The sequence below is a fragment of the Hemibagrus wyckioides genome, linkage group LG25, assembly GCF_019097595.1.
Source record: "Hemibagrus wyckioides isolate EC202008001 linkage group LG25, SWU_Hwy_1.0, whole genome shotgun sequence".
NCBI classification, from domain to species: Eukaryota; Metazoa; Chordata; class Actinopteri; order Siluriformes; family Bagridae; genus Hemibagrus; species Hemibagrus wyckioides.
In genome coordinates, this window is record NC_080734.1 from 667707 (window position 1) to 693145 (window position 25439).

At 46.4% G+C, this 25439-nt stretch overlaps 1 protein-coding gene across 1 annotated transcript; it reads left to right on the forward strand.

Annotated features, from left to right (window-relative positions):
- The first annotated feature begins 1431 nt into the window (after positions 1-1431).
- On the forward strand, positions 1432-8298 carry stxbp6l (syntaxin binding protein 6 (amisyn), like). Its single transcript, XM_058378827.1, has 7 exons — positions 1432-1715; positions 2791-2960; positions 3212-3342; positions 3466-3769; positions 4626-4727; positions 6648-6781; positions 7240-8298. Exons 2-7 carry the CDS (start codon positions 2807-2809, stop codon positions 7261-7263), a joined length of 849 nt encoding a protein of 282 aa, XP_058234810.1. The 5' UTR covers positions 1432-1715; positions 2791-2806; the 3' UTR covers positions 7264-8298.
- Positions 8299-25439: the final 17141 nt, after the last annotated feature.

The following is a 25439-nucleotide window of genomic DNA, read 5'->3' on the forward strand; positions in this document are numbered from 1 at the left end:
CATGCTCCTTACCAGATGCTCTCTTCAGCCTGCCTTGTGCTCCTGATTAGTCACCCCAACTTTTCTTAGGTTCCTGTCTGCCTGGTTTGGACTCTGCCTGTTCCTGATGCTGACTTATGCTCTGTTCCTGTCTGTCTTGTTTGTCTGTGCCTTGCCTCTGTTGCTGATTCTGCCTGCCCTGTATTTACCCTGTTCACTGGATTTTTGATTATTGGACTGTATTCTGTTGCTGATTTTGCCTACCCTGCTTACCCCGATTTTCAGCTGATGGTTGTTATCTGAGAACTGTGCCATTTCCTGTATATATGCTTGCTCTTATTAAAAACTCTTATTTTAAACTCGCTCCAGCACACTGCATTTGGGTCCTCACACCTGTCTATCCTGACAGCACCATCTGGCCAGCAGAGGCACAGAACATACAGAATCTTCTCTGCACCTTGTCTCAGACCTCCACTCTGTCTTAGACCTCTCACGAGCACTGTCTCCAAGACCTTGCCATGGCTACGCATGAACTAATCCGTTGCATGAATCTACCCTCTAATCTACCGTCAATGGCGACACCTATGACCTCACTGAGTCCTCTTCGGGAGCCACACCTGCCTCACCCCGAACAATTTTCTGGGGAGCCAGGATTATACTGTGCATTTGTGATGCAATGCTTAGTAATCTTTAAACTCCAACCCTCGTCCTTTCCTTCAGACATCTTTCCAAGGTAGAGTACGTTATCTCCCTGTTGTCAGGCAAGGCCAAACTCTCTACAACCATCGAGAGGGAGCATCAGTCTGAACTCTGCTCCTCCTTTAAGTCTTTTCACGGCAAACTCCACAAGATCTTTGACACCTCTGCCCACCTGCAAGAAACTGCACACTATCTCTTTGAGGCATCAAAAGGAAACCTGACTGTGGTGGAAAATGCGGTGGATTCGCATGGCCGCCATTGGCAGTGGGTGGAATGCCACCGCCCTCTACGATGCCTTCTATTGGGGGCTGGCCTCTGAGTTCAAGGATGAGCTTGCCGTCCGGGAGCTACCAGTCGACCTCGACAACCTGATCACCCAGGCTACCCGCATCGATCGATGCATCCAGAAACGCCAAATAGAAAGCGCGGCCCAACGACTCAGTGACCCAACTCCCGACCCACTGCTACACACACACAGACACACACACACTGTGATGATCAGAGTACACATACTTTTGGCAGTATCGTGTGTTTCCTGTGTGTTAATCCATGTGTCCTTATAATACACAAACATCACACTAACTAGAGTGAAATTATTACACCTCAGAGCTTCTCAAAATCACGTTTTTCTAGATTTGGAGCTCAAAATCTTTCATTAATAGATACTCTCATGTGATTTCAGGTTACATGCAGGTTGTTATCTGTATTTAGAAGCATACTATAGTCAGAAATAATATAATAATGAAAAAAATAATGAAACGCTTTGATACGCTTACTTTTCATTAAAGCTGCTGTTAGAGAAGATAAATCATCAGTGACTGACCAATCACAGTCCAGAATCCAACAGCAGAGTCATTTAGTTCACATGATCAGAGCACACACACAGAGCGGCAGTGACAGACACACACACACACACACACACACACATACAGAGGGAGAGAGAGAGAGAGAGAGAGAAATGGCTGAATTTTATTCAAAGCAAATAAACTGAAGGAAATCGTCAGTGTGAGAAGCTGAGGAGCACAAACAACCATCAGGTGAGTGATAATAATAATAATAATAATAATAATAATAGTTTTGTGACTATACCATCTTTCATGTATATAAACACAATAAAATACATAAATAAATTAAAAAAATAATTCTTAAAGGTGTGTGTTTTTGTTAGGTAGTGTGAAGCTGTGGTTGTTTTAATACTGCTGATAGAAGGAGCCACACACACACACACATGATGATAAAGAAATGATTATACATTATATTATAAGAAAACACAAAAGAAAAACAAATGGTCCAATCTTTGTGGTAATAATAATAATAATAATAATAATAATAATAATAATAATAATAATGGCAGAAATAAATATTAAGGGATTTTACACCATGTTAATGATCATATATTATATAAAAAGATATATTATTTTTGAAATCCCCCTGTGAACAGCTGTGTGAAAGTCTGTGTCTGTGAGGACTCCTCCTGACGGTGCTGTCTGCAGGTGAGAATCCAGTGACCAGGTTAGAGCCATGTCACGGACTCACCATGTCTGAGATGAAGGTCAGGTGTGGGAGCAGGCAGCAGTGATGATGGTTTTTGGTGAACTGGACACTTGCTGTGGAAACTGGCTTTGGAAAAGCAGAATGTCACTGAATCTCACTGTGTGAGAACTCTGCTATCTAACTTCGTGTTAAGGGTAGTGTCTCTCCTGCTCTGGAGTTCACACAGGAGATAGTCTTCTTACTGTAGGTTAAGAACAACCATGGGATCTGGTCAGCAGCAGCAGCAGTATTTGAAGAACCAAAGCAGGAGCTCAGTTTGCAGATGAAGTCAGTTTACTGGTCAGTCTACGTCCCTGTCCTCACTTATAATCATCTTCTGGTGGACCTGCAAATCCCAGGAGCAGATTATATCTCTCAGTTAGTATGTCTGGGAATTCATCAGGAGGAGCTGGAGGGATGAGAAGACTAGTCTTATCTTCTCAGACATGCCACTGCAACATACAGCATTACAACTGACAGGAACATGAGCTAATGAATGAATGAATGAAAGAATTAATGAATGAATCAGTAGTATGATCTCAGGCTGTGGTGTGTCCATGTTTTTATTTGATTCTCCAGCTCCAGGTTGTGCAGAATGACGATTCAGTCAGCGATTAGCAGAGAGATCTTCACTCCACTCCATGAGAAGCTACTAACAGTGATTGAAGTGAGTAAGAGGAGGAGGAGAAGACTGACCTTCATCCCAGCAGGGCGTAAGGGGGAATATATCACCTTCCTCTGTTTGTCAGGTACATTATTCATCATCACATTAATGGCTAACCGCTAACAATAATCTGATGTAAACCTTGTCAGGCTAACGCTAAGCTACAGGAATGTCACTGTAATGTGAATGACATCAGAACTTTATTTAAACATAAACAATAACAGATTTCAGGCACATGAGAGGAATGTTTATGTTAATGTGAGCGTTGCTGTGATCATGTGAGAGCGATGTCATGCTAAAATGTTCTGCTAATTGTGTTACTGATACGTTCTCCAGTGACGAATAAAAAGCCGACTCAAGTTTTCATCACCAAAGTGAAGCAGTTTGAATTTTCTCCACAATTTGAGAAACGTTCACACTGGAGTGTGGATCATCTCCGCCGTGTGGACGGCATCAACCCCGACAAGGTGAGAACATTTATTATAAGTGTTTTGTTCATTTCTATTTGGATAAATAATGAGCTCGAGGTCAATAATCTCAAAGATTTGATTCTTTTTTCCTTTTTTTTGTATTTTATTATGATTATTCAGGACAGTCCAGAGTTTGACCTGGTGTTTGATCACAGATCTGATCAGTGGGTTGCTGCGTCATCAGCAGAGAAATGCGTGTTCATTCAGATCCTCTATCATCTCTGCCAGCTTTACTGGGAGAGTCAGAGGGAGCCGAGTGTCACAGCACCCCCTGTGGGCCTGAAACTCACCTCCACCTCCACCCCTGCCTCCAGCACCGCCTCCACCTCCACCGAACAAACATCTGTCCTAGAGAAGAAGAAAAAAAGTCGTGAAGTGCCTCGTCCCACTGAGTTCGTTAACTGCCAGTCCAAATTACTGGGAGGTAAAAGAACAGTAAATTATTAAACAACAACTACATTCTGTTGTTAATTATAATAATAATAATAATAATAATAATAATAATAATAATAATAATATCATGGTTTATTGTCATGATGAAATCTTCTGTAATACATAAATTTGGAAATATTTATTAACTGATTAATAATATCATCCCTTCGAAGTCCATGTACATGAACACAGAGAAGATGGAAGGAGAAGCGTCTTCGTCAGAGAGGTCACATATCTGGAGGAGGAATATTTTCAGGATAAAATGCTGAGTGAAGTTAAAGTTTGTCTGAAAGTGTAGCAGATGAGCACTGGGTCAGATTCTCCTTCTCAGCAGAGTGCATCACATCAATCCAATCAAATTCATTCCATTAATCAAACATGAAAGCTGTGATAAAATCTGCATTTTTTTCATGATCTCGAGTCTAATGAAGTTCCTCTGGAGAACCTGCAGGAGCATGATATCAGCACATAAACTGTAAAGTCTCAGTCTGTGCTGGATAAAGTGCTGTTCTCCTCTCAGTGCTGCTGAGGAATGAGTTTAGACGCCGTTGTGTTTAATTCACCCACTGATTAATGCCACTGACACACCCGACTCCTGATACATCTATTTAACACTCGCCATCTTCTCACTCACATATCACTCCGGTGTTTCTCTGATTTTGTAATTCTTCCTTGCTTTTATTTCCATGTGAAGTCTGTATTTCTATCACTGATTTTTTCGTGTTTGTGTAAGGGCAGACGTTTATACTTCATTTTATACTTCACATCTTATCCAGGTGGCATTTCTGATGTATGTAGATGTATTAGCACCTGACACAGTGTGTGTGTGTGTGTGTTTACTGTTCCAGATGCCTGCTCACTAAACATCATCATCTACCGCTGTAAGATCTTCCTGCACAGAATGAGGAACTCCTTGACCTCTGCTCCAGAACCGAGTCACAGTCAGAAAGGTAATAATAATAATAATAATAATAATAATAATAATAATAATAATAACAATAACAATAACAATAACAATAATAATAACAATAATAATGCACTGGTGAGACATAGACTTAATATTTATCTATTATTATTTAATTATCTATATACATCAGCAATCTCAGGCTCCGCACCCAAACTCTAGCACACACACCGTGTCCCTGATGGTGTTTATGTGATGTTCATTTTCTCGAAATATTTATTATTCTGTGTCTGAACTCTTCCTTTAAAACATGATTAATCGATTAGAGACCCGGTCCGTTCTGGACAGAACCATAACACTTGAGAACTAAAACAAAGCGTGTTCAGGATGGAACCGGAGTGTCTCTTTATCATTCCTGCTTCCTGTATTGCTGTTCATCTCTGTGTGACAGTGACAGTGATGGGTTGGTGTGTGTGTGTGTGTGTGTGTGTGTGTGTGTGAGGTTCTTTGTTAGGCTCCATTACAAAAGTTCAGAGAGCCTTTTGTTTACGAGTGAGGGCGAGCAGGGACACAGAGTCAGCCTCTGTGTGTGTGTCTGTGTGTGTCTGTGTGTGTGTTTGTGTGTGTGTGTGTGTATGTATGTGTGTGTGTGTGTGTGTGTGTGTGTGGGTGTGTGTGTGTGTGTGTGTGTGCTGGCACTGGCCTTCACACTGGAGTGTAATGGATGGGAGAGGTGCCAGGAGAAGCACTGTGTTAATTCACGTGTAAATTTTTAATGGGATTAACGTTAAGGCTCAGTATTTAAATCATCCAGCTGAAATAAGTCGGAGTTTTAGTTTTACTGCAGGATTAAAGGAGGAAAAGTGACTCGAGTTTAATATAAACACAGAGAAAGTTCCTGGTGTTCAGAGTCACGTTACACACCTGTTTATTAGAATTATTATTAAGATTATTAAAATCTGATATACAGAACTTACACAACACTGCACTTCTCTTCATTACAGAGGCTAATAAACACACTTATAACCTTCTACTCCAGCACTTCATAACATACACTATGTTGCCAAAAGTTTTGGGACATCTGCCTTCACATGCACATGAACTTTAATGACATCCCATTCTTAATCTGTAGAGTAATATGGAGTTGCCCCGCCCTTTACAGCTATAACAGCTTCAACTCTTCTGGGAAGGCTTTCCACAAGGTTTAGGAGTGTGTTTATGGGAATTTTTGACCGTTCCTGTAGAAGAACATGTGTGAGGTCAGGCACTGATGTTGGACGAGAAGGTCTTGCTCACAGTCTCCACTCTAATTCATCCCAAAGGTGTTCTATGGGGTTGAGGTCAGGACTCTGTGCAGGCCAGTCAAGTTCCTCCACACCAAACTCACTCATCCATGTCTTTATGGACCTTGCTTTGGTCACTGGTGTGCAGTCATGTTGGAACACTTGGTGATGTAAGGCTTGGGCTATTGACTCTGCAGAAAGTCAGCGACTTCTGCGCACCGTGCACCTCAGCATGTTCTGACCCCGATCTGTGATTTTACGTGGACTACCACTTCGTGGACCGAGTTGCTGTTGTTCCCAGTTGCTTCCACTTTGTTATATACCCACTAACTGTTGATCGTGGAATATTTAGTAGTGAGGAAATTTCACTTACTGCACAGGTGGCAGCCTATCACGGTACCACGCTTCACTGATCTCCTGAGAGTGACCCATTCTTTCACAAATGTTTGTAGCAATCTACATGCCTAGCTGCTGGATTTTATACAACTGTGTCCATGGAAGTGATTGGAACAACCGAATTCAATGACATGGAGGGGTGTCCCAAAACTTTTGGTAATATAGTGTACTTACAACACTAATGAAGTACTATATATCACTTCTGATCTAAATCTCATGCTGAACTCAGTGATTTAATGCTGAGATGTGTTGATTTGTGAAATATATGTCATTCTGTCACATTTTAGCTACACCTGTGAAAGTGGGCGTGGTTAGCTCCTCCACTCCGGCACAGAGCATCATGGGAACAGTGGGTCGGAGAGCGAGTCAGGTGTTCAGTGAGCGTGGTGACGTTAAACATCTCGCTGAAAATGTACAAAAGGTAAAAAAGCACAGTGACGTCATTCAGCAGTGAAGATCAGTGTAGTGTTTATAACAGATCACAGGATAAAGAGACGAAGAGCTGAAAGCTTTCTGAGGAAAATTTACTGCTAGCGATAATGTTAATGATTATAAGTGACTTTTAAATGAAATGTCATCTGTTTTATTTATGATATTAAACAGAAACAAGGCTAAATAAAACACCATGTGGGTATGTAATGTTTAATTATTACAAATGTGTGTGTAAAGTTAATTATTTATATAAATAAATACAGTATTTAGTTCATTAAGAAATTAATGCTGGTTCTGAGAGAAAGGGGTCAGAATACACAGTGCAGGATGGGTCAGGGCTGTTTTGGGCAACAAAAGGGGGACCAACACAATATTAGGCAGGCGGTCATAATGTTATGGCTGATGGGTGTATATAGTTACGATGTTCTTTCCTGTGTTTCTCTGCAGTTTGCCCTGAAGCAACACGATTAAAATAATCTCAGGCCACCGTCACCACCTGTGTGTGTTTAACCATCATAACAACACACACACACACACACACACACACAGTGTATAAAAATGCTCTGTAATAATCTCGGTGTTGGAGTGTTTCAGCCACTCGAGGGCGCTGCTGAGTTCTGAAAGGTTCTCTTGTATTTTTGTATTTTTTCTGATGTTACACACTTAGACACGCATATAAACACTCATTTTTATTAACGCAATTTATAATATAATAATTCTTATAAATACAGATTCAGTGTTAAAACTAGTTTGAGGAATTCGATCAGATTTAAAATACTTTAAAGGTATTTACAGTAACTGGACATTACTGGTCAATGTTCTACCTATGAAGAAGTTTTTAATCTGTTTTTACTTGGTGACTTTTTTCTGAATCCAAACTGGACACAACCACCACCGTGCTTCACCCTGGGGATGTGTTGGGTTTACACCCAAATTAAACACTAAAAATATTCACGTTTAGTCACATTTTGTATTTTTGCCTTATTAATATAAATAAAGCCTAATTAGCATACAGAAGAAATTCAAATTTTACATTATTAACATATTTCTGAATTTATTTATTGCTATTTTAAACCTCTTTAGTGAAGAACGGGAATCATTCATCAGGCACTACTGATAAATTAAATTTCTTCACATCCTTCCTCATTAGTTCAAGGCTTTAGAGGAGGATTATACGTGTGCAATGAACTCTGTCTTTTAATTATTAAAAATAAATGAATTATTAATGTTGAGTTTTGTTTAATTGTCTAGAGTCATGTATTAATAATACCTTAATGACTGTGTGGTTTATTTAAACAGCTCAGCTTTATAAATGATCAAAGAAGCAGAGTTGGAGTGTGTGTGTGACTGAGTGTGTGTGTGACTGAGTGTGTGTGTGACTGAGTGTGTGTGTTGTGTAATTGTAATGATCTAAAAGTCCTGGGTTTGTAATTGTTGTCTTTTGTCTTTTGTCTTTTATTGTCCTGTCAGTCTGTGTACCAAATAAATCCCTAATTTCATGCCTTACAGTGTGTTTGACTGATCCATCAGACTGATCCGTGTGTGTGTGTGTGTGTGTGTGTGTCTGTGTGTGTGTGTGTGTGTGTGTCTGTGTGTGTGTGTGTGTGTGTGTGTGTCAGTGTTTACAGGGCACAGGTATTTGTGCATGGACACTACACAAGAAACAGGACCCTTATATAAAGACAGGGTCTGTAGCGTGTAAACTGTTTCCTACATAAAGTGCTTATAAATGAAAATATAAACATCACAGCAGAAGAAAATATGAAGTTTACATACAGCGGGACAGTCTGACGTGGTCACTCATACAGAATAACTAATGTGTGCTGGACACTCCTGTGTCCTGGGAATCAGTTTTAAACAAATGACCAGTGAGGATCTGAGCAGATTGACTTTAACAGAAACTTGATGCTCTACAGATTCAGAGGAAAAAAGTTGAAATTCAGTGAATATTTCAGTATTCAGTAACTAATGCTTTGGTGTGTGATGGACAGTTACAGTGTTTGTGCAGTAATCTGATTCTGCTTTACATAAAAAACTATGAAAAAGAAATGTTACTTGGTGATGTCAGGAACTGCTGGACTGTTCCCTGCCTGGCCTGAGGAGGGCGCTGGCAGGTGAACCCGAGAAGCCTGCTTGTTCGTGTGTCGTTCGTGTGATTACCTGTCCTATTGTTCTCTCTCCTGATTGTCTCACCTGTACCCAGCTTACCCTAATGTCTAGCCCTATAAATAGGGATCCTTTTGTGCCTGTCTTTGGCCGTGATTGTTTTACTCTTACTTGTGCCGTGGTTCCAGTCCGTCTCTTCTCCTGTCCATCTTTAGTATTTTCAGTTAACCACGCCATGTCTCGTCACCCGTCTGTTTCCCCATGTCCTGTCTTTATGTAATAAAGCAGCGCTTCGCTGAATCCTGTGTCTGGGTCTACATTCAGCCGCGTGCCGGCGTGGGCACGCGCACCATGTGACAGGTGACCGTGACAGGTGACCGGTCAAATATCAACAATAAAAGTTGAGCTCTTGGGTTATTGTGTTGCTGTAGAACATCAGTAACGTTATTGTAGACTGCTGCTCAAGAGTTACTCATTACATTAGCTTACTTAGCTAACTAAAGCGTAACTAGCCATACACCACATCATTAAGATAACGGCAGATTTATTCACATACACAAGAACATCCTAGCATTAACATTCATGTTAAAGAGAATGACCTCATTAGGATGTGCTGACCTCTACATTTTCACAAATGTGATGTTGAATTCTTGTGAGATGAAATCTATGCTACTGAGGCAGAGCAGAAATCTGAATATGAAAGATTCTTTCTTCTGTTCTACAACTTAAAACAAATCCTGCAGGTCAGGCCACTGGTCATGGGTGGTCAGGTGGAGGGATGGGGTCAGGGTTTTCTTCCATCGTAGTCTACAGTACTTCAGGCTGTGACACTGCAGTGTTAATCTACAGAACCGTTTACACTCACTGTGTTTAATCAAAACAAAAAGAAACGCTGGTTCAGTAATAATGCGTGCGCTGTTTTTTTAAATACAAGTAAGGAGAGACGTGGAATAATGTAGTGGAGTGGAGAGTAGAGAGTGGAGAGTAGAGACTGGAGAGTAGAGAGTGGAGAGTAGAGACTGGAGAGTAGAGAGTGGAGAGTAGAGAGTAGAGAGTAGAGACTGGAGAGCAGAGAGTGGAGAGTAGAGAGTGGAGAGTAGAGACTGGAAAGTGGAGAGTAGAGAGTGGAGAGTAGAGACTGGAGAGTAGAGAGTAGAGACTGGAGAGTAGAGAGTGGAGAGTGGAGAGTAGAGAGTAGAGAGTGGAGAGTAGAGAGTAGAGAGTGGAGAGTAGAGACTGGAGAGTAGAGACTGGAGAGTAGAGACTGGAGAGTGGAGAGTAGAGACTGGAGAGTGGAGAGTAGAGAGTAGAGACTGGAGAGTAGAGAGTGGACAGTGGAGAGTGGAGAGTAGAGAGTGGAGAGTAGAGAGTGGAGAGTAGAGAGTAGAGACTGGAGAGTAGAGAGTGGACAGTGGAGAGTGGAGAGTAGAGAGTGGAGAGTAGAGAGTGGAGAGTAGAGAGTAGAGAGTAGAGACTGGAGAGCAGAGAGTGGAGAGTGGAGAGTGGAGAGTAGAGACTGGAAAGTGGAGAGTAGAGAGTGGAGAGTAGAGAGTAGAGACTGGAGAGCAGAGAGTGGAGAGTGGAGAGTAGAGAGTGGAGAGTAGAGAGTGGAGAGTAGAGAGTGGAGAGTAGAGAGTAGACAGTAGAGACTGGAGAGTAGAGAGTAGAGAGTAGAGAGTAGAGACTGGAGAGTGGAGAGTAGAGAGTGGAGAGTAGAGACTGGAAAGTGGAGAGTAGAGAGTGGAGAGTGGAGAGTAGAGAGTGGAGAGTGGAGAGTGGAGAGTAGAGAGTAGAGAGTGGAGAGTAGAGAGTAGAGAGTGGAGAGTAGAGACTGGAGAGTGGAGAGTAGAGAGTAGAGACTGGAGAGTAGAGAGTGGAGAGTAGAGAGTGGAGAGAAGAGAGTAGAGAGTGGAGAGTAGAGACTGGAGAGTAGAGAGTAGAGACTGGAGAGTGGAGAGTGGAGAGTGGAGAGTGGAGAGTAGAGAGTGGAGAGTAGAGAGTAGAGAGTGGAGAGTAGAGAGTAGAGAGTAGAGAGTAGAGAGTGGAGAGTAGAGACTGGAGAGTGGAGAGTGGAGAGTAGAGACTGGAGAGTAGAGAGTGGAGAGTAGAGACTGGAGAGCAGAGAGTGGAGAGTAGAGAGTGGAGAGTAGAGACTGGAAAGTGGAGAGTGGAGAGTAGAGAGTAGAGACTGGAGAGCAGAGAGTGGAGAGTGGAGAGTAGAGAGTGGAGAGTAGAGACTGGAAAGTGGAGAGTAGAGAGTGGAGAGTAGAGAGTAGACAGTAGAGACTGGAGAGTAGAGAGTGGAGAGTAGAGAGTAGAGAGTAGAGACTGGAGAGCAGAGAGTGGAGAGTGGAGAGTAGAGAGTGGAGAGTAGAGACTGGAAAGTGGAGAGTAGAGAGTGGAGAGTAGAGAGTAGAGACTGGAGAGTAGAGAGTAGAGACTGGAGAGTAGAGAGTAGAGAGTGGAGAGTGGAGAGTAGAGAGTAGAGAGTGGAGAGTAGAGAGTAGAGAGTGGAGAGTAGAGAGTGGAGAGTAGAGACTGGAGAGTAGAGACTGGAGAGTGGAGAGTAGAGAGTAGAGACTGGAGAGTAGAGAGTGGACAGTGGAGAGTGGAGAGTAGAGAGTGGAGAGTAGAGAGTAGAGAGTAGAGACTGGAGAGCAGAGAGTGGAGAGTGGAGAGTAGAGAGTGGAGAGTAGAGACTGGAAAGTGGAGAGTGGAGAGTAGAGAGTAGAGACTGGAGAGCAGAGAGTGGAGAGTGGAGAGTAGAGAGTGGAGAGTAGAGACTGGAAAGTGGAGAGTAGAGAGTGGAGAGTAGAGAGTAGACAGTAGAGACTGGAGAGTAGAGAGTGGAGAGTAGAGAGTAGAGAGTAGAGACTGGAGAGCAGAGAGTGGAGAGTGGAGAGTAGAGACTGGAAAGTGGAGAGTAGAGAGTGGAGAGTAGAGAGTAGAGACTGGAGAGTAGAGAGTAGAGACTGGAGAGTAGAGAGTGGAGAGTGGAGAGTGGAGAGTGGAGAGTGGAGAGTAGAGAGTGGAGAGTAGAGAGTGGAGAGTAGAGACTGGAGAGTAGAGACTGGAGAGTAGAGAGTAGAGACTGGAGAGTGGAGAGTGGAGAGTAGAGACTGGAGAGTAGAGACTGGAGAGTAGAGAGTGGAGAGTGGAGAGTGGAGAGTAGAGACTGGAGAGTAGAGACTGGAGAGTAGAGAGTGGAGAGTGGAGAGTAGAGACTGGAGAGTAGAGAGTAGAGAGTAGAGAGTGGAGAGTGGAGAGTAGAGAGTGGAGAGTAGAGACTGGAGAGTAGAGACTGGAGAGTGGAGAGTGGAGAGTAGAGATTGGAGAGTAGAGAGTGGAGAGTAGAGAGTAGAGAGTGGAGAGTAGAGAGTGGAGAGTGGAGAGTGGAGAGTGGAGAGTAGAGAGTGGAGAGTAGAGAGTGGAGAGTGGAGAGTAGAGAGTGGAGAGTAGAGACTGGAGAGTAGAGAGTAGAGAGTAGAGACTGGAGAGTAGAGAGTGGAGAGTGGAGAGTAGAGAGTGGAGAGTAGAGACTGGAAAGTGGAGAGTAGAGAGTGGAGAGTAGAGAGTGGAGAGTAGAGACTGGAGAGTAGAGACTGGAGAGTAGAGAGTAGAGAGTGGAGAGTAGAGAGTGGAGAGTAGAGAGTGGAGAGTAGAAAGTGGAGTGTAGAGAGTAGAGAGTGGAGAGTAGAGACTGGAGAGTAGAGAGTAGAGAGTGGAGAGTAGAGACTGGAGAGTAGAGAGTAGAGAGTAGAGACTGGAGAGTAGAGACTGGAGAGTAGAGAGTGGAGAGTAGAGACTGGAGAGTAGAGAGTGGAGAGTGGAGAGTAGAGACTGGAGAGTAGAGAGTAGAGAGTAGAGAGTGGAGAGTGGAGAGTAGAGAGTGGAGAGTAGAGACTGGAGAGTAGAGACTGGAGAGTGGAGAGTGGAGAGTAGAGATTGGAGAGTAGAGAGTGGAGAGTAGAGAGTAGAGAGTGGAGAGTAGAGAGTAGAGAGTGGAGAGTGGAGAGTGGAGAGTAGAGAGTAGAGAGTGGAGAGTAGAGAGTGGAGAGTGGAGAGTAGAGAGTGGAGAGTAGAGACTGGAGAGTAGAGAGTAGAGAGTAGAGACTGGAGAGTAGAGAGTGGAGAGTGGAGAGTAGAGAGTGGAGAGTAGAGACTGGAAAGTGGAGAGTAGAGAGTGGAGAGTAGAGAGTGGAGAGTAGAGACTGGAGAGTAGAGACTGGAGAGTAGAGAGTAGAGAGTGGAGAGTAGAGAGTGGAGAGTAGAGAGTGGAGAGTAGAAAGTGGAGAGTAGAGACTGGAGAGTAGAGAGTAGAGAGTGGAGAGTAGAGAGTGGAGAGTAGAGAGTAGAGAGTGGAGAGTAGAGACTGGAGAGTAGAGAGTAGAGAGTAGAGACTGGAGAGTAGAGACTGGAGAGTAGAGACTGGAGAGTAGAGAGTGGAGAGTAGAGACTGGAGAGTGGAGAGTAGAGACTGGAGAGTAGAGAGTAGAGACTGGAGAGTGGAGAGTGGAGAGTAGAGACTGGAGAGTGGAGAGTAGAGACTGGAGAGTGGAGAGTAGAGACTGGAGAGTAGAGAGTAGAGACTGGAGAGTGGAGAGTAGAGACTGGAGAGTAGAGACTGGAGAGTAGAGACTGGAGAGTAGAGACTGGAGAGTAGAGACTGGAGAGTAGAGAGTGGAGAGTAGAGAGTAGAGACTGGAGAGTAGAGACTGGAGAGAGGAGAGTGGAGAGTGGAGAGTAGAGAGTGGAGAGTAGAGAGTAGAGAGTGGAGAGTAGAGACTGGAGAGTAGAGAGTAGAGAGTAGAGACTGGAGAGTAGAGACTGGAGAGTGGAGAGTGGAGAGTAGAGACTGGAGAGTAGAGAGTAGAGAGTGGAGAGTGGAGAGTGGAGAGTAGAGACTGGAGAGTAGAGACTGGAGAGTAGAGAGAAGAGAGTAGAGAGTGGAGAGTGGAGAGTGGAGAGTAGAGAGTGGAGAGTAGAGACTGGAGAGTAGAGAGTAGAGAGTGGAGAGTAGAGAGTGGAGAGTAGAGAGTAGAGAGTAGAGACTGGAGAGCAGAGAGTGGAGAGTAGAGAGTGGAGAGTAGAGACTGGAAAGTGGAGAGTAGAGAGTGGAGAGTAGAGAGTAGAGACTGGAGAGCAGAGAGTGGAGAGTAGAGAGTGGAGAGTAGAGACTGGAAAGTGGAGAGTAGAGAGTGGAGAGTAGAGAGTAGAGACTGGAGAGCAGAGAGTGGAGAGTGGAGAGTAGAGAGTGGAGAGTAGAGACTGGAAAGTGGAGAGTAGAGAGTGGAGAGTAGAGACTGGAGAGTAGAGAGTAGAGACTGGAGAGTGGAGAGTGGAGAGTAGAGAGTAGAGAGTGGAGAGTAGAGAGTAGAGAGTGGAGAGTAGAGACTGGAGAGTAGAGACTGGAGAGTAGAGACTGGAGAGTGGAGAGTAGAGAGTAGAGACTGGAGAGTAGAGAGTGGACAGTGGAGAGTGGAGAGTAGAGAGTGGAGAGTAGAGAGTGGAGAGTAGAGAGTAGAGAGTAGAGACTGGAGAGTAGAGAGTGGACAGTGGAGAGTGGAGAGTAGAGAGTGGAGAGTAGAGAGTGGAGAGTAGAGAGTAGAGAGTAGAGACTGGAGAGCAGAGAGTGGAGAGTGGAGAGTAGAGACTGGAAAGTGGAGAGTAGAGAGTGGAGAGTAGAGAGTAGACAGTAGAGACTGGAGAGTAGAGAGTAGAGAGTAGAGACTGGAGAGCAGAGAGTGGAGAGTGGAGAGTAGAGAGTGGAGAGTAGAGACTGGAAAGTGGAGAGTAGAGAGTGGAGAGTGGAGAGTAGAGACTGGAGAGTAGAGAGTAGAGAGTGGAGAGTAGAGAGTGGAGAGTGGAGAGTGGAGAGTAGAGAGTAGAGAGTGGAGAGTAGAGAGTAGAGAGTGGAGAGTAGAGACTGGAGACTGGAGAGTAGAGAGTAGAGACTGGAGAGTAGAGAGTGGAGAGTAGAGAGTGGAGAGAAGAGAGTAGAGAATAGAGAGTAGAGACTGGAGAGTGGAGAGTGGAGAGTGGAGAGTGGAGAGTAGAGAGTAGAGAGTGGAGAGTAGAGACTGGAGAGTGGAGAGTGGAGAGTGGAGAGTAGAGACTGGAGAGTAGAGAGTGGAGAGTAGAGACTGGAGAGTAGAGACTGGAGAGTAGAGAGTAGAGAGTAGAGACTGGAGAGCAGAGAGTGGAGAGTAGAGAGTGGAGAGTAGAGACTGGAGAGTAGAGACTGGAGAGTGGAGAGTAGAGAGTAGAGACTGGAGAGCAGAGAGTGGAGAGTGGAGAGTAGAGAGTGGAGAGTAGAGACTGGAAAGTGGAGAGTAGAGAGTGGAGAGTGGAGAGTGGAGAGTAGAGACTGGAGAGTAGAGAGTAGAGAGTGGAGAGTAGAGAGTGGAGAGTGGAGAGTGGAGAGTGGAGAGTAGAGAGTAGAGAGTGGAGAGTAGAGAGTAGAGAGTGGAGAGTAGAGACTGGAGAGTGGAGAGTAGAGAGTAGAGACTGGAGAGTAGAGAGTGGAGAGTAGAGACTGGAGAGTAGAGAGTAGAGACTGGAGAGTGGAGAGTGGAGAGTGGAGAGTGGAGAGTAGAGAGTGGAGAGTAGAGAGTAGAGAGTAGAGAGTGGAGAGTAGAGACTGGAGAGTGGAGAGTGGAGAGTAGAGACTGGAGAGTAGAGAGTGGAGAGTAGAGACTGGAGAGTAGAGACTGGAGAGTAGAGAGTAGAGAGTAGAGACTGGAGAGCAGAGAGTGGAGAGTAGAGAGTGGAGAGTAGAGACTGGAAAGTGGAGAGTGGAGAGTAGAGAGTAGAGACTGGAGAGCAGAGAGTGGAGAGTGGAGAGTGGAGAGTAGAGACTGGAAAGTGGAGAGTAGAGAGTGGAGAGTAGAGAGTAGACAGTAGAGACTGGAGAGTAGAGAGTGGAGAGTAGAGAGTAGAGAGTAGAGACTGGAGAGCAGAGAGTGGAGAGTGGAGAGTAGAGAGTGGAAAGTGGAGAGTAGAGAGTGGAGAGTAGAGAGTAGAGACTGGAGAGTAGAGAGTAGAGACTGGAGAGTAGAGAGTGGAGAGTAGAGACTGGAAAGTGGAGAGTAGAGAGTGGAGAGTAGAGAGTGGAGAGTAGAGACTGGAGAGTGGAGAGTAGAGAGTGGAGAGTAGAGAGTGGAGAGTAGAGAGTAGAGAGTAGAGAGTGGAGAGTAGAAAGTGGAGAGTAGAGACTGGAGAGTAGAGAGTAGAGAGTGGAGAGTAGAGAGTAGAGAGTGGAGAGTAGAGACTGGAGAGTAGAGAGTGGAGAGTAGAGAGTAGAGAGTAGAGAGTAGAGACTGGAGAGTGGAGAGTAGAGAGTGGAGAGTAGAGAGTGGAGAGTGGAGAGTTGAGAGTGGAGAGTAGAGAGTGAAGAGTAGAGAGTGGAGAGTAGAGAGTGGAGATTAGAGAGTAGAGAGTAGAGAGTAGAGACTGGAGAGTGGAGAGTAGAGAGTGGAGAGTAGAGAGTGGAGAGTAGAGACTGGAGAGTGGAGAGTGGAGAGTAGAGACTGGAGAGCAGAGAGTGGAGAGTAGAGAGTAGAGAGTGGAGAGTGGAGAGTAGAGACTGGAGAGTAGAGACTGGAGAGTAGAGAGTAGAGAGTTGAGACTGGAGAGTAGAGAGTAGAGAGTAGAGACTGGAGAGTGGAGAGTGGAGAGTAGAGAGTGGAGAGAAGAGACTGGAAAGTGGAGAGTAGAGAGTGGAGAGTAGAGAGTAGAGACTGGAGAGCAGAGAGTGGAGAGTGGAGAGTGGAGAGTAGAGAGTGGAGAGTAGAGACTGGAGAGTAGAGAGTAGAGAGTGGAGAGTAGAGACTGGAGAGTAGAGAGTAGAGAGTAGAGAGTAGAGACTGGAGAGTGGAGAGTGGAGAGTAGAGACTGGAGAGTAGAGAGTGGAGAGTATAGACTGGAGAGTGGAGAGTGGAGAGTAGAGACTGGAGAGTAGAGAGTGGAGAGTAGAGAGTAGAGAGTAGAGAGTGGAGAGTGGAGAGTGGAGAGTAGAGAGTGAAGAGTGAAGAGTAGAGACTGGAGAGTAGAGACTGGAGAGTAGAGACTGGAGAGTAGAGAGTAGAGAGTAGAGACTGGAGAGTAGAGAGTGGAGAGTAGAGAGTAGAGTGGAGTGGAGAGAGAGAGTGGAGAGTGGAGAGTAGAGAGTGGAGAGTAGAGAGTGGAGAGTAGAGAGTAGAGACTGGAGAGTAGAGAGTGGAGAGTGGAGAGTAGAGAGTGGAGAGTAGAGACTGGAAAGTGGAGAGTAGAGAGTGGAGAGTAGAGAGTGGAGAGTAGAGACTGGAGAGTAGAGACTGGAGAGTAGAGAGTGGAGAGTAGACAGTAGAGAGTGGAGAGTAGAGAGTGGAGAGTAGAGAGTGGAGAGTAGAGACTGGAGAGTGGAGAGTGGAGAGTGGAGAGTGGAGAGTAGAGAGTGGAGAGTGGAGAGTAGAGAGTAGAGAGTGGAGAGTAGAAAGTGGAGAGTAGAGACTGGAGAGTAGAGAGTAGAGAGTGGAGAGTAGAGAGTAGAGAGTGGAGAGTAGAGACTGGAGAGTAGAGAGTGGAGAGTAGAGAGTAGAGAGTAGAGACTGGAGAGTGGAGAGTAGAGAGTGGAGAGTGGAGAGTAGAGAGTGGAGAGTGGAGAGTGGAGAGTGGAGAGTGGAGAGTAGAGAGTGGAGAGTAGAGAGAGGAGAGTAGAGAGTGGAGATTAGAGAGTAGAGAGTAGAGAGTAGAGACTGGAGAGTGGAGAGTAGAGAGTGGAGAGTAGAGAGTGGAGAGTAGAGACTGGAGAGCAGAGAGTGGAGAGTGGAGAGTAGAGAGTGGAGAGTAGAGACTGGAAAGTGGAGAGTAGAGAGTGGAGAGTAGAGAGTAGACAGTAGAGACTGGAGAGTAGAGAGTGGAAAGTAGAGAGTGGAGAGTAGAGAGTGGAGAGTAGAAAGTAGAGAGTAGAGAGTAGAGAGTGGAGAGTGGAGAGTGGAGAGTAGAGAGTGGAGAGTAGAGAGTGGACAGTAGAGACTGGAGAGTAGAGACTGGAGAGTAGAGAGTAGAGACTGGAGAGTAGAGAGTGGAGAGTGGAGAGTAGAGACTGGAAAGTGGAGAGTAGAGAGTGGAGAGTAGAGAGTGGAGAGTAGAGACTGGAAAGTGGAGAGTAGAGAGTGGAGAGTAGAGAGTGGAGAGTAGAGACTGGAGAGTAGAGACTGGAGAGTAGAGAGTGGAGAGTAGACAGTAGAGAGTGGAGAGTAGAGAGTGGAGAGTAGAGACTGGAGAGTGGAGAGTAGAGAGTGGAGAGTAGAGAGTGGAGAGTGAGAGAGAGAAGAGAGTAGAGAGTGGAGAGTAGAAAGTGGAGAGTAGAGACTGGAGAGTAGAGAGTAGAGAGTGGAGAGTAGAGACTGGAGAGTAGAGAGTGGAGAGTAGAGAGTAGAGAGTAGAGAGTAGAGACTGATGAGTGGAGAGTAGAGAGTGGAGAGTAGAGAGTGGAGAGTGGAGAGTGGAGAGTGGAGAGTGGAGAGTAGAGAGTGGAGAGTAGAGAGTGGAGAGTGGAGAGTGGAGAGTAGAGAGTGGAGAGTAGAGAGTGGAGATTAGACAGTAGAGAGTAGAGAGTAGAGACTGGAGAGTGGAGAGTAGAGAGTGGAGAGTAAAGAGTGGAGAGTAGAGAGTAGAGAGTAGAGACTGGAGAGTGGAGAGTAGAGAGTGGAGAGTAGAGAGTGGAGAGTGGAGAGTGGAGAGTAGAGAGTGGAGAGTAGAGAGTGGAGAGTGGAGAGTAGAGAGTGGAGATTAGACAGTAGAGAGTAGAGAGTAGAGAGTAGAGACTGGAGAGTGGAGAGTAGAGAGTGGAGAGTAAAGAGTGGAGAGTAGAGACTGGCGAGTGGAGAGTGGAGAGTAGAGACTGGAGAGCAGAGAGTGGAGAGTGGAGAGTAGAGAGTGGAGAGTAGAGACTGGAAAGTGGAGAGTAGAGAGTAGAGAGTGGAGAGTAGAGAGTAGACAGTAGAGACTGGAGAGTAGAGAGTGGAGAGTAGAGAGTGGAGAGTAGAGAGTGGAGAGTGGAGAGTGGAGAGTGGAGAGTAGAGAGTGGAGAGTGGAGAGTAGAGAGTAGAGAGTGGAGAGAAGAGAGTAGAGAGTGGAGAGTAGAGAGTGGAGAGTAGAGAGTGGAGAGTAGAGAGTGGAGAGTAGAGAGTGGAGAGTAGAGAGTAGAGACTGGAGAGTGGAGAGTGGAGAGTGGAGAGTAGAGAGTGGAGAGTAGAGAGTGGAGAGTAGAGAGTAGAGACTGGAGAGTGGAGAGTGGAGAGTGGAGAGTGGAGAGTAGAGAGTGGAGAGTGGAGAGTAGAGAGTGGAGAGTGGAGAGTAGAGAGTAGAGACTGGAGATTAGAGAGTAGAGAGTGGAGAGTAGAGAGTGGAGATTAGAGAGTAGAGAGTAGAGAGTAGAGAGTAGAGACTGGAGAGTGGAGAGTAGAGAGTGGAGAGTAGAGAGTAGAGAGTAGAGAGTAGAGAGTGGAGAGTGGAGAGTAGAGACTGGAGAGTAGAGAGTGGAGAGTAGAGACTGGAGAGTGGAGAGTAGAGACTGGAGAGTACAGAGTAGAGACTGGAGAGTAGAGACTGGAGAGTGGAGAGTAGAGAGTGGAGAGTAGAGAGTGGAGAGTAGAGAGTAGAGAGTGGAGAGTAGAGAGAGTAGAGAGTAGAGTGGAGGTAGAGAGTAGAGAGTAGAGAGTAGAGAGTGGAGAGTAGAGACTGGAGAGTAGAGAGTAGAGAGTAGAGACTGGAGAGTAGAGAGTAGAGAGTAGAGACTGAAGAGTAGAGAGTAGAGAGTAGAGACTGGAGAGTAGAGACTGGAGAATAGAGAGTAGAGAGTGGAGACTGGAGAGTGGAGAGTAGAGAGTGGAGAGTAGAGAGTGGAGAGTAGAGACTGGAGAGTAGAGAGTAGAAAGTAGAGAGTAGAGAGTGGAGAGTGGAGAGTAGAGAGTAGAGAGTGGAGAGTAGAGACTGGAGAGTAGAGAGTGGAGAGTAGAGACTGGAGAGTAGAGAGTGGAGAGTGGAGAGTAGAGACTGGAGAGTAGAGACTGGAGAGTAGAGACTGGAGAGTGGAGAGTAGAGACTGGAGAGTAGAGAGTGGAGAGTAGAGACTGGAGAGTAGAGAGTAGAGAGTAGAGAGTAGAGAGTAGAGAGTAGAGAGTGGAGAGTGGAGAGGAGAGAGTGGAGAGTAGAGAGTAGAGAGTAGAGAGTAGAGAGTAGAGAGTGGAGAGTGGAGAGTAGAGAGTGGAGAGTAGAGACTGGAAAGTGGAGAGTAGAGAGTGGAGAGTAGAGAGTGGAGAGTAGAGACTGGAGAGTAGAGAGTAGAGAGTGGAGAGTAGAGAGTAGAGAGTGGAGATTAGAGACTGGAGAGTAGAGAGTGGAGAGTAGAGAGTAGAGAGTAGAGAGTAGAGAGTAGAGACTGGAGAGTGGAGAGTAGAGATTGGAGAGTAGAGACTGGAGAGTAGAGAGTGGAGAGTGGAGAGTGGAGAGTGGAGAGTGGAGAGTAGAGAGTGGAGAGTAGAGAGTGGAGAGTGGAGGTAGAGACTGGAGAGTGGAGAGTGGAGAGTGGAGAGTGGAGTGTGGAGTGGAGAGTGGAGAGTGGAGAGTGGAGTGGAGAGTGGAGAGTGGAGAGTGGAGAGTGGAGTGTGGAGTGGAGTGGAGAGTGGAGAGTGGAGTGGAGAGTGGAGAGTGGAGAGTGGAGTGTGGAGTGGAGAGTGGAGAGAGTGGAGATTAGAGAGTAGAGAGTAGAGAGTAGAGACTGGAGAGTGGAGAGTGGAGAGTGGAGAGAGTGGAGAGTGGAGAGTAGAGAGTGGAGAGTAGAGACTGGAGAGTGGAGAGTGGAGAGTGGAGAGTAGAGACTGGAGAGCAGAGAGTGGAGAGAGTAGAGTGGAGAGTAGAGAGTGGAGAGTAGAGACTGGAAAGCGGAGAGTAGATAGTAGACAGTAGAGACTGGAGAGTAGAGAGTGGAGAGTGGAGAGTGGAGAGTAGAGAGTGGAGAGTAGAGAGTGGAGAGTGGAGAGTGGAGAGTGGAGAGTAGAGAGTGGAGAGTGGAGAGTAGAGAGTAGAGAGTAGAGAGTGGAGAGAAGAGAGTAGAGAGTGGAGAGTAGAGAGTGGAGAGTAGAGACTGGAGAGTAGAGAGTAGAGACTGGAGAGTGGAGAGTAGAGAGTGGAGAGTGGAGAGTGGAGAGTGGAGAGTGGAGAGTAGAGAGTGGAGACTAGAGACTGGAGAGTAGAGAGTGGAGAGTGGAGAGTAGAGAGTGGAGAGTGGAGAGTAGAGAGTAGAGACTGGAGAGTGGAGAGTGGAGAGTAGAGAGTGGAGAGTGGAGAGTGGAGAGTAGAGAGTAGAGAGTAGAGAGTGGAGAGAAGAGAGTAGAGAGTAGAGAGTGGACAGTGGAGAGTGGAGAGTGGAGAGTGGAGAGTAGAGAGTAGAGAGTGGAGAGTAGAGACTGGAGAGTAGAGAGTGGAGAGTAGAGACTGGAGAGTGGAGAGTGGAGAGTGGAGAGTAGAGAGTAGAGAGTAGAGAGTGGAGAGTAGAGAGTAGAGCGTAGAGAGTGGAGAGTAGAGAGTGGAGAGTAGAGAGTGGAGAGTGGAGAGTAGAGAGTAGAGACTGGAGAGTAGAGAGTGGAGAGTGGAGAGTAGAGAGTAGAGAGTGGAGAGTAGAGAGTGGAGAGTAGAGAGTAGAGAGTTGAGACTGGAGAGTAGAGAGTGGAGAGTAGAGAGTGGAGAGTAGAGACTGGAGAGTGGAGAGTGGAGAGTAGAGTGAAGAGTGAAGAGAAGAGACTGGAGAGTAGAGAGTAGAGAGTGGAGAGTAGAGACTGGAGAGTGAGAGGTGGAGAGTAGAGAGTGGAGAGTAGAGAGTAGAGAGTGGAGAGTAGAGTGGAGAGTAGAGAGTGGAGAGTAGAGAGTGGAGAGTAGAGACTGGAGAGTGGAGAGTAGAGACTGGAGAGTAGAGTGGAGAGTGAGAGTGGAGAGTAGAGACTGGAGAGTGGAGAGTAGAGAGTGGAGAGTAGAGAGTGGAGAGTGGAGAGTAGAGAGTGGAGAGTAGAGACTGGAGAGTAGAGAGTGAGAGTAGAGACTGGAGAGAGAGTGGAGAGTAGAGACTGGAGAGTAGAGACTGGAGAGTAGAGAGTGGAGAGTGGAGAGTAGAGAGTGGAGAGTAGAGAGTGGAGAGTAGAGACTGGAGAGTAGAGAGTAGAGAGTAGAGAGTGGAGAGTAGAGACTGGAGAGTAGAGAGTGGAGAGTGGAGAGTAGAGAGTAGAGAGTGGAGAGTAGAGACTGGAGAGTAGAGAGTGGAGAGTAGAGACTGGAGAGTGGAGAGTAGAGACTGGAGAGTAGAGAGTGGAGAGTAGAGACTGGAGAGTGGAGAGTGGAGAGTAGAGACTGGAGAGTAGAGAGTGGAGAGTAGAGAGTAGAGAGTGGAGAGTAGAGAGTAGAGAGTGGAGTAGAGACTGGAGAGTAGAGACTGGAGAGTGGAGAGAGAGTGGAGTAGAGACTGGAGAGTAGAGAGTAGAGAGTAGAGACTGGAGAGTGGAGAGTGGAGAGTAGAGAGTGGAGAGAAGAGACTGGAAAGTGGAGAGTAGAGAGTGGAGAGTAGAGAGTGGAGAGTAGAGACTGGAGAGTAGAGAGTGGAGAGTAGAGACTGGAGAGTGGAGAGTGGAGAGTAGAGACTGGAGAGTAGAGAGTGGAGAGTAGAGAGTAGAGAGTGGAGAGTAGAGAGTGGCGAGTGGAGAGTAGAGACTGGAGAGTAGAGACTGGAGAGTAGAGAGTAGAGAGTTGAGACTGGAGAGTAGAGAGTAGAGAGTAGAGACTGGGGAGTAGAGAGTGGAGAGTAGAGACTGGAGAGTGGAGAGTGGAGAGTAGAGACTGGAGAGTAGAGAGTGGAGAGTAGAGAGTAGAGAGTAGAGAGTAGAGAGTAGAGAGTAGAGAGTGGAGAGTGGAGAGTAGAGAGTGGAGAGTAGAGAGTGGAGAGTAGAGAGTAGAGAGTGGAGAGTAGAGACTGGAGAGTAGAGAGTGGAGAGTACAGAGTAGAGAGTAGAGAGTAGAGAGTGGAGAGTGGAGAGTAGAGAGTGGAGAGTAGAGAGTGGAGAGTAGAGAGTGGAGAGTGGAGAGTGGAGAGTAGAGAGTAGAGAGTAGAGAGTAGAGAGTAGAGAGTAGAGAGTGGAGAGTGGAGAGTAGAGAGTGGAGAGTAGAGACTGGAGAGTAGAGAGTGGAGAGTAGAGACTGGAGAGTAGAGAGTAGAGAGTAGAGACTGGAGAGTAGAGAGTAGAGAGTAGAGAGTGGAGAGTGGAGAGTAGAGAGTGGAGAGTAGAGAGTAGAGAGTGGAGAGTGGAGAGTAGAGAGTGGAGAGTGGAGAGTAGAGAGTGGAGAGTAGAGAGTAGAGAGTAGAGACTGGAGAGTAGAGAGTGGAGAGTGGAGAGTAGAGACTGGAGAGTAGAGACTGGAGAGTAGAGAGTGGAGAGTAGAGACTGGAGAGTAGAGAGTGGAGAGTAGAGAGTGGAGAGTGGAGAGTAGAGAGTAGAGAGTGGAGAGTAGAGACTGGAGAGTAGAGAGTGGAGAGTAGAGACTGGAGAGTAGAGAGTGGAGAGTAGAGACTGGAGAGTGGAGAGTGGAGAGTAGAGACTGGAGAGTAGAGACTGGAGAGTAGAGAGTAGAGAGTGGAGAGTGGAGAGTGGAGAGTAGAGAGTGGAGAGTAGAGACTGGAGAGTAGAGAGTGGAGAGTAGAGACTGGAGAGTAGAGAGTAGAGAGTAGAGACTGGAGAGTAGAGAGTAGAGAGTAGAGAGTGGAGAGTAGAGACTGGAGAGGGGGGAGTGGAGAGTGGAGAGTAGAGAGTGGAGAGTAGAGACTGGAGAGTAGAGACTGGAGAGTAGAGAGTGGAGAGTGGAGAGTAGAGAGTAGGGAGTGGAGAGTGGAGAGTAGAGAGTGGAGAGTAGAGACTGGAGAGTAGAGAGTGGAGAGTGGAGAGTAGAGACTGGAGAGTAGAGAGTGGAGAGTAGAGACTGGAGAGTAGAGAGTAGAGAGTAGAGAGTAGATAGTGGAGAGTGGAGAGTAGAGAGTGGAGAGTAGAGACTGGAGAGTAGAGACTGGAGAGTGGAGAGTGGAGAGTAGAGATTGGAGAGTAGAGACTGGAGAGTAGAGAGTGAGAGTGGAGAGTGGAGAGTGGAGAGTAGAGAGTAGAGAGTGGAGAGTAGAGACTGGAGAGTAGAGAGTGGAGAGTAGAGAGTGGAGAGTAGGGACTAGAGAGTCGAGAGGGGATAGTAGAGAGTGGAGCGGAGAGAGTGGAGAGTAGAGAGTGGAGAGTAGAGAATGGAGAGTAGAGAGTGGAGAGTAGAGAGTGGAGAGTAGAGACTGGAGAGTGGAGAGGAGAGACTGGAGAGTAGAGAGCAGAGACTGGAGAGTGGAGAGAGGAGAGTGGAGACTGGAGAGTGGAGAGTAGAGGCTGGAGAGTGGAGAGTAGAGACTGGAAAGTGGAGAGTAGAGACTGGAGAGTGGAGAGTGGAGAGTGGAGAGTAGAGAGTGGAGAGTAGAGAGTAGAGAGTGGAGAGTAGAGACTGGAGAGTGGAGAGTGGAGAGTAGAGACTGGAGAGTAGAGAGTGGAGAGTAGAGACTGGAGAGTAGAGACTGGAGAGTAGAGAGTGGAGAGTGGAGAGTGGAGAGTAGAGACTGGAGAGTAGAGACTGGAGAGTGGAGAGTGGAGAGTAGAGACTGGAGAGTAGAGAGTGGAGAGTGGAGAGTAGAGACTGGAGAGTAGAGACTGGAGAGGTGGAGAGTAGAGAGTGGAGTAGAGACTGGAGAGTAGAGAGGAGAGTAGAGACTGGGGAGTAGGGAGTGGAGAGTGGAGAGTAGAGACTGGAGAGTGGAGAGGGGAGAGTGGAGAGTGGAGAGTAGAGACTGGAGAGTAGAGAGTGGAGAGTAGAGACGGGAGAGTAGAGAGTAGAGAGTAGAGAGTGAGAGTAGAGAGTAGAGAGTGGAGAGTGGAGAGTGGAGAGTAGAGACTGGAGAGTGGAGAGTAGAGAGTGGAGAGTAGAGAGTGGAGGTAGAGAGTAGAGACTGGAGAGTAGAGAGTGGAGAGTAGAGAGTAGAGAGTGGAGAGTAGAGAGTGGCGAGTGGAGAGTAGAGACTGGAGAGTAGAGACTGGAGAGTAGAGAGTAGAGAGTAGAGAGTAGAGAGTGGAGAGTAGAGAGTGAGAGTAGAGAGTGGAGAGTGAGAGTGGAGGTGGAGTGGAGAGTAGAGAGTGGAGAGTAGAGAGTGGAGTGGAGAGTAGAGAGTGGAGGTGGAGTAGAGAGTAGAGACTGGAGAGTGGAGACTGGAGAGTAGAGACTGGAGAGTAGAGAGTGGAGAGTGGAGAGTAGAGAGTGGAGAGTAGAGAGTGGAGAGTAGAGACTGGAGAGTAGAGAGTAGAGAGTAGAGAGTGGAGAGTAGAGACTGGAGAGTAGAGAGTAGAGAGTGGAGAGTAGAGACTGGAGAGTAGAGAGTAGAGAGTGGAGAGTAGAGAGTGGAGAGTAGAGACTGGAGAGTAGAGAGTGGAGAGTAGAGA

What these genes read in the sequence shown, in the direction of transcription:
- stxbp6l (XM_058378827.1), top strand. Translation starts at nt 2,807, where the DNA reads ATGACGATTCAGTCAGCGATTAGCAGAGAGATCTTCACTCCACTCCAT. An exon ending in CCAGTCCAAATTACTGGGAG is followed by an intron (nt 3,770 to 4,625) that starts GTAAAAGAACAG and finishes TTACTGTTCCAG; the next exon opens with ATGCCTGCTCACTAAACATC. An exon ending in ACCGAGTCACAGTCAGAAAG is followed by an intron (nt 4,728 to 6,647) that starts GTAATAATAATA and finishes GTCACATTTTAG; the next exon opens with CTACACCTGTGAAAGTGGGC.